General features: G+C 41.7%; 1 protein-coding gene across 1 annotated transcript in view; it reads right to left on the bottom strand.

Moving 5' to 3' along the window:
• The window catches only part of DNER (delta/notch-like EGF repeat containing), a 449,127-nt gene that overhangs the window by 193,045 nt on the left and 247,744 nt on the right, over positions 1 to 8,338 (bottom strand). Inside the window, exon 6 of the mRNA XM_006866792.1 lies at positions 7,586 to 7,592. Coding sequence (XP_006866854.1) covers positions 7,586 to 7,592 — 7 coding nt within the window. The remainder of the gene's footprint in view (positions 1 to 7,585; positions 7,593 to 8,338) is intronic.

The raw sequence follows: 8,338 nt of genomic DNA on the forward strand, positions 1-8,338 counted from the left end.
CAATCCATCTCATTGAGGGTCTTTCTCTTTTTCATTAACCCTCTACTTTTTTAAACATGATTTCCTTATCCAAGGACTAGTCCCTCCTGATGACATGTCCAATGTATATCAGATGAAATCTAGCCATCTTCACTTCTGAAGAGCATTTGAACTGTACTTCCTTAACAGAGATTTGTTCATTCTTCTGACAGTCCATGATATATGTAATATTTCTTCAGCAACATCATAATTAAAAGGTATCAATTCTTCTTCAGTCTTCCTTATTCATTGTCCAGCTTTCACATACATATGAGGTGATTTAAAAAAAATTTTTTTTTAATCTGCTACTGAAAACTCAACCATTGAAAACCTTACAGAGTAGTCTGACACACATAGGGTCACCAAGCATTGACGTGAAGGCAATAGTTGTTTGGTTGGTTTTATCTTTAAGTTAATCTTGAGAAGCAGGTTTTGTCTGTTTGGACCAGAACCACTGAATCCCCAAAACCTTTGTCATCATCTGAAACTCAAGACACAGAGATAAGGAGAGAAGCCTGAAGAACTCTACCTGTGAGGGGTGTCTGCATTTTTTACCTTGTTCTGTTCTAACAACTATGTAAACGTTCCCCATGAGCACACCTAAGTGTTCCAGAATATCCAGTCTCCAAAATATTGTCCATAACTTGTCATGATCCACAGCATCAAAAGACTTTGCATTATCAATAAAGCACAGGTAAACAAACATCTTTCTGGTACTCTCTGCTTTCAGCCAAGATCCATCTGATGTCAGTAATGATAGCCCTCATTACTTGTCCCTGAGTGAAACCGATTTGAACCTCTGGCAGTTCTCTGTCAATGTAATGTTCTAGCCTGATGATTTCGGCATTCTTTTGGGTCACCTCTGTTTGCAATGGGTACAAATATGGATCTCTTCCAATCAGTTGGCCAACTAGCTGTCTTCCAAATTCCTTGGCATAGAGGAGTGAGTGCCTCCAGTGTTAGCAGTTTGTTGAAAGGTTTTCATTTGTATTCCATGAAGTTCTGGAGCCTCGTTCTTTGCCAATGACTTCAGTGCACCTTGGACTTTTTGCTACAGTGTCACTGGTTCTTGATCATATGCTACCTCTTGAAATGGTTGCACATTGACCTTTTCTTATTGGTGCAGTGACTCTGTGTAGTCCTTCCATCTTCTTTTGATACTTTTTGCATCATTCAGTATCGTGCCCATAGGATCCTTTAGTATTTCAAGCTGGGGTTTGGATTTATTCTTCAGCTCATTCCAATGGAGAAACACTGAGCGTGCTCTGCCTTTGGTTTTCTAACTCCAGGTCTTTGCACATGTCATTATAACATTTGACATCGTCTTCTGGAGCTGCTCTTTGAAATTTTATCTTCGGCTCTTTAATTTCCTCATTTCCTCTATTTGCTTTAGCATGTCTATGTACACTCAACTCTACAATACTAACATCATAGCCTAAATTCTAAGACATTTGTTTTCATTATACATTGTGAAAATTTACTATAAACTATCTTTTCATTATTTTGTAAAAAATGTTATTCCTAGAGAATGCCTGATTTGATCAATGCATTTCTTTATTGCATCTGTACCCATGTAAACTGAAATAACACCAGCACAGGTAAGAAAGTCTTATTTATTTACATGAAAGCATATTTCATCAAAAGCTTGTTGTGTTCATCATTTCAGTACTAAACAGGAGGCAGGTTATAGCTAATAAATGTGTTTCTCTTAAATGATTATAAAAGAATCCTCCTAGTCATTTCCAGAGGACCCCTATCAAAATATCTACCTCAGGGGTGGTAAAAGTATCAGGTAAACTCAGATGCAACATGAGTCCTGCTTGCTTCCGCACTGTTTATAACTATAACATTCACATGAAGCATGTTCATTCTTTCTTTTGGAAATTTAATCCTCCATTTCTGAGTTCTTTGAAAATCTGAGCACAAATGTTGGCTCTGAGGAAAGTAGCAATGCAACACTGTTCATACCATCTCTCTAAAATCTCTTGATTCATGTTAGCATAGTTTGACCTTTATGATGCTTCCTGTTACGTCTAGCTCATATGTGGCTCTTAGATTAGAACACTGGGAGACAAGGAAATGCATGTGGAATTCCCTAGGGCCTCCCTATCTCCATCTGGTGGTAATGTTGGCAACTTCCAAGGCACAGGCTGAGGTGTGGAGAAGCCTTGCATGAGCACAGATGCACATGGGGGTTGTTGTCAGGTGCCATCGAGTCGGAACTGACTCATAACGACCCCATGCACAGCAGAACGAAACCATGTCCGATCCTGGGCCAACCTCACTACCGCTGCCACACTTGACACCATCAATGATGTCACCTGGTTGATCCATCTCATTGGGGGTCTTCCTCTTTTTCTCTGACCCTCCACCTTACCCAGCATGACATCCTTCAGCGACTGTTCTCTCCGGACAATGTGTCCAAAGTATGAGAGACGAAGCCTAGCCATCTTGGCCTCCAAGGAGCACTCTGGTTGCACGTGGGGGTTAGGAGGAAAAAAATCAAGTTTTCTTTCTCATTCAGGTAAACAGATTCTTCTAAACGTTGATAAGCCTTGTGGATAGTCTGTCATATAGGGTATTATGGAGGTTGACCCTAAATTCTTCTTTCTAATTTGAGTTTTTAGAGGGTCATGTTGGAAAGGAAAATGAAAAGACTCTATGAGCTAGTTCAAATCCCCGTCTTCTTGAAGGTTGCATAAATGGGCTTTTGCTATGGAATGAGGCTCTATGTCACCTTGACCTCCAAAGAAAGCATCTCCCAGGGTTTTTGGGACTCCTTAGGCACCTAGATGCCTTAAATTACTTTGGCGCTGTGGGCTAATGCACTGGACTGCAAGCTTGGTTTGAACCGTAAGTTCGGCAGTTCAAATTCACCAGTTGCTCCCCAGAAACCCTATACAAGGTCATTATGAGTGGGAACCGACAGGATGGCACTCAATAAGGAATAAAAGCAGCTTGATATGACATAGCATGACTCTGAAAATGGCTCAAAGATCCTCCTCCTCTCTTCTGAATTAGCGAAAAATAAAATTAGCCGTAAGTCTCAGATGCGCTGGCAGGATTGTCCTCCCCTCCCCAAACCCAGGCCCCTCTTCTCATACCCCCACATCTCCAGATCACAGCTGTGTTCTAGAATTACCTGCTCTTCTTTCTCCTACTGAAAGCAGCCCTTAACTAAAGGAAGCTAGCCCACTTTTAATGATATAGAACACCTGAATGTGTCCATGGTTTTCTTTAAGGGGTATTTGCATTTAAATAGAAAATCACGCTTTTATTACATAGGAATTAAATTCAAATAGCAGGACCCCAGGTATCTCACCAGGTTGGGAAATTTGGGATGCAGGGACCTCCCTAGATATCCTTGAATCTAATAGCACATAGACACCCACAGCTTAATGCCATCTGTCCAACGGCATGGGCAACTGGGTTGTATCAATGTTGAGTTCGTTTTATTTTCAAAAAGCTTTCGCTTTAAAAAGGAATTTTAGTTCAGAGGCAAAGATCCTCATGAGAAAACTCAATAAATTGAAACGATCTCCTACGACTGTTGCTGGAGTCCTAGTGTGGCGCTGTCGGATCAGCACTGGACTGCTAACCGCAAGGTTGGCAGTTCAAATCCACCAGCTGCTCCTCAGAAACCCTACACAGGGTTGCCATAAATTGGAACCGACTCAATGGCACTTAACAACACCATTGCTAGGAATCTCTGAGTAGCGTAAGTGATTAATGAGTTTGGCTGATAACCTATAGGTTATAGGTTCAAATCCGCCAGGAGTATGTGGGCAGAAAGGTCTGGAAATCTACTTCTGCGAAATTAGCCACTGAAACTTCTGTGGAGCACATGGTAGACTCAGCTCAACACAACTGGTGTGGGGTTTGTTGTGGTTTGGTACCATTGTTTAGTTGTTAAGTGTCATCAAGTCAGATCCAACTCATAATGGCCCTATATAGAGTTTCTGAGGAGCAGCTAGTGAGTTTGCATTGCCCACCTTGTGTCTCAAATCAACCTTGCAGTCCAGTGCTTATCTTTCAGAGCCACACCAGGACTCCAATGACTAGTTGGTAACTATGGCTTTGTTCATTTTTGGGGAAAGATCTTTTATCAGGTTGCTCTTGGGGTAGCAGTGATATATTCTTGAGTGTTTCTGGCTACTGTTGACATTTCTGGGCAATTTTAGATTTTTTTTTTTTTACCTGCAAAACAGAAAGCACATTTATCTGAGCAGAACAACCAACAATGAGTGAGACACCAAAGTTCAAATAGCACACTGCTGTAGCCAGCGGCCCCCACCCTTGTCATTGCTCAGGTCTGCAATAACTGGAATGCAGAAATCCAAGTCTCAACTTTCTCCCCACAAGTTTCCTTTAAAATCAGAAGTGAGAAGGAAATGAAATATGAGTCTAGCCCTGAGGGTTTGTCACTAGAGTCAGTGAAAGCCACGAAAGCATTCCTGCATGGGCGAACAAGGATGCTAGGAGGCAGTGACTTCTAGGGATGACAGGCAGCAATGCCAAGTTCAAGGACAGCCATAGGAAGTGGCTGTTTGATGGAGATAGCAGGTGTCTTCTGTACTGGCTTAGATATCATATTTTTGCTAAGAGGCGTCGAGTTGGTTTTCTCATAGCAACATTGTATAGGGTTTCTGAGGAATGCCTGGTGAGTTTGAACCACCGACCTCATGGTTCAAACTGACCTTGTGGTCCAGTACTTATTTGATAGCACCACACCAGGATTCGTAAGTGCCACGTTTTATTTATAAAGAACTATGCAATTTACAAAATGCTTCCTTGGATATAATCTCATCTCAAATCCCATTCATATTTTTTCTCGCACCTACCTGGATCTGTGCTAGCTCAAGACTTTCCACATGCCTTGGACCTAGGACTTGGGCAATTTTGCTATCCCATCATCAGGGAGAGATACTAAAGTCAAGGGAAATCAGAGGTGTCATTTCTGTCTTGGAAGAAGTACAGCAGAATGCTACATAGAAGAGAGAATGGTGAGACTTCATCTCATGTACTTTGGACATGTTGTCAGGAGGGACCAGTCCCTGGAGAAGGGCTTCATGCTGGCTAAAGTAGAGGATCAACAAAACAAGAGGAAGACGCTAACTGAGATGGACTGACTCGACAGCACTTAAAACAGCTTCCAAATCCCTTGTTATCGATGTGACCACAATGCCTCCTACTCATCAGAGTCACTGTCAGATTACCCAATTGTCGTTGTGGTTATTAACTGCTGTCGAGGTGGTTCTAACTCATAGCGACCCTATATAGGGTTTCCAAGGAGCGGCTAGTGGGTTTGAACTGCCGACCCTGTGGCTCAAACTGACCATGCGGTCCAGTGCATTATCCTGCAGTGCCACACCCAGACTGCAAATCCCAATAAACATGGTAAACATGAGCTGACTTGTGCTTACTTACTAATCTGTACTAAACAATTTCATTTTTCACAGCACCAAAGATTCCGCTTCTAGGTCTGGCTGGCATCTGTCTCTCTCCCAAATCCACAGCACATTCCAGCAAAATCAATGCTTTTCACTTCTATAATTCCTGAATTCAGTAAGCAAGGTAAGCATGGGCTTACTTATGTTTACTTACTAATCTTTAGGGAATGATTTCACATGGTAAGGAAACTGTGGTGAACTACCCCCCGCCGTGAAATTATTTCCTACAGAATAGTAAGTAAGTACCAGTCAGTCTGTGCTTACCTTGTTTAGTGGGCCATCTGCCTCCAATCATAATAGTAGCGGTGTGCCATGGAGTCAGTTCCGACGCATAGGGTTTCTGGGGCAGTAAACCTTCACAGGAGCAGAAAGCCTCATCTTTCTCATGCAGAACGGCTGGTAGTTTCAAACTGTTGACCTTGAGGTTAGCAGCCCAACTCAATCACTACGCTACCAGAGCTCCAATCAGAGTGGTTCTGAACAAATTCCAAAGCCTGCTCTGACATCACTTGGACCACGATGGATATTATTGTAGCTATTTCTATTTTGAGTTACCGTCCTGTTGATTCTGACTCAAAGGATCCCACCTGTGCACAGTAGAACTGCTCCGTAGGGATTTCAAGACTGTGACCTTCCAGAGGCAGAAAGCCAGGTCTGTGTTCCAAGGCATCATTGACTGGGATCGAAAGGCTAACCTTTCAGCTGGCTGTCAAGCGCTAAACCCACTTGGACCACCCAGTGGCTCCATTCTCTCTCCAATCAGGAGACAAAAATAATGAGGTCTGCATAAGACTCTGACTGACTGTAACAAAACTAATCCGAAACTCCCTTTAGAAGCACTATAAAAATATTACAATTCAATCCTAGCCCTCCGTCAAAGTGTTTCACTTAATTCCCTATGGTCTCAGGTTGGCCATTCCCTAAGGGATGTGAGGAAAATGACCATGCTGCCAAGGACTTTAAGTCTTATTGTTGTTGTTAAGTACTATGGAGTCAGTTCCGACTCATAGTGACCCTGCACAGGGTTTCTGAGCCTGTAAATCTTTACAGGAGCAGAACTCCTAATCTTTCTCCCGCGGAACCGCTGGTAGTTTTGAACTGCTGACCTTGAGGTTGGCAGCCCGACTCGTAACCACTATCCTTTGAATTGGAAGCTACCTAAATGCTGTGGAATGCATTTAAATAGGAATTGCTCCTAAGGCAGAAAATGGAAGCATAACAATATATTAATCTTCCTTGGAAGAGTTATTTCTTACATTGTTATATATTTTGTTGTTGTTGTTGTTAAGTGTCTTTGAATCTGTTCCGACTCCCAGCAACCCTGTATAGGGTTTCCAAGGCTGGTGGGTTTGAACCACCAACCTTCTGGTTCAAGCCAACATTGTAGTCCAGTGCTTATCCTACCATGCCAGACCCAAAAAGCTCTTCAGGTATAAGTTGAATTAGGTGGCTAACTCCTGATTTTAGATATTACAATATAATATCTTCCCTCCCCTTCAAAAAAAAAAAAAAAATTTGAATCTGCCTTATATGGAGAAACTCTGACAATAAAGGAGCGAGTTTTGCCTGATAAAGCAATAAAAACAAATTCAAGAAAAACTGATTGGATTCTACTGCCGATTTCCACAGACTGTGTACCCTTCAGCTGTGGTACAGGCTCTAACCCTTAACCTCCTTCAATCCAAACTAACCAAGACCCTTGCCATTCTTCTTCTCAAGGGATCTTTTCCCATTCTGGGCCCCTCCGAAATATCCTCAAAGGACTGACTGATCATAACTTCCAAGTGGTGCTTCATGGCATCCAAGGAGACTCCAAAAAGGTCATGGAAAAACCCCAATGTCTTTCTACTCCATTTTTCTACACATTTCTAAAGCCCCCGCATATAACTCATTCTTTCAATTTTTCAGTTTCCATTAAACATAACTACATCTTACACTGGCATCCATGTTTAGTTTGCTTCCCAGCCTTTGAATGCATTAAGTCAAACTGAGACTAAAAAATGACAAAGAAAAAGCATCAAGAGAAAATAAAATAAAGCACATGAAGAAATGAAAAAGAAAAGGAATGAGTAGAAAAAGAATGAAAAAATGTACTAGTGAAGTTAGGAAGCACTTACTGAATTGCTGTATGGAGACAGAAGGTAAGCAGAGAAAAGTTGCAGTTGTAGAAAGTTTTCTATAGACACAGACAGGGCCTCATTCCTCTGATATATGTAGACGGTTTGCTATTAGCTGCCATGGGTGCTTCCTCTGTTCATGTACTTTGTTTATTCCCAATCTTCTGTCAAAATACTGGGACTCTAAAAATAAGATGTGTCAATGACCACACCGATGCCCTACATGATTAATGACCTTCATTTGCTGATGGGACACAACTCAAAAGGAAGAGAAACAGCTGTAAACACCCATTAAAATTTGGAACATGGAATGTACGAAGTATGAATCTGGGAAAATTGAAATATTTCAAGCAAGTAAGGCCGCACAGGAGGTACTAATTCATCTCTGCCAAGAAATCTGGAAGACAACTATCTAGCCGACTGATTGGAAGAGATCCATATTTGTGCCCATTCCAAAGAGAGGTGACACAATGGAATGTGGAAATCAATGGACAATCTCTTTGATATCCCATTCGAGTAAAGTTTTGCTAAAGGTAATACAGAAATGGCTACAATCATACATTGACAGAGAACTTTTGGAGGTTCAAGGTAGATTCAGAAGAGGTTGTGGAATGAGGGATATCATTGCTGATTTCTGGTGGATCTTGGCTGAAAGCAGAGAATATCAGAAAGATGTTTACCTGTGCTTTATTGACTATGCAAAGTCTTTCGATTGTGTGGATCATGAGAAGCTATGGACAACATTGAGAAGTA

The sequence above is a fragment of the Chrysochloris asiatica genome, unplaced genomic scaffold (genome assembly GCF_000296735.1).
Source record: "Chrysochloris asiatica unplaced genomic scaffold, ChrAsi1.0 scaffold00096, whole genome shotgun sequence".
NCBI classification, from domain to species: domain Eukaryota; kingdom Metazoa; phylum Chordata; class Mammalia; order Afrosoricida; family Chrysochloridae; genus Chrysochloris; species Chrysochloris asiatica.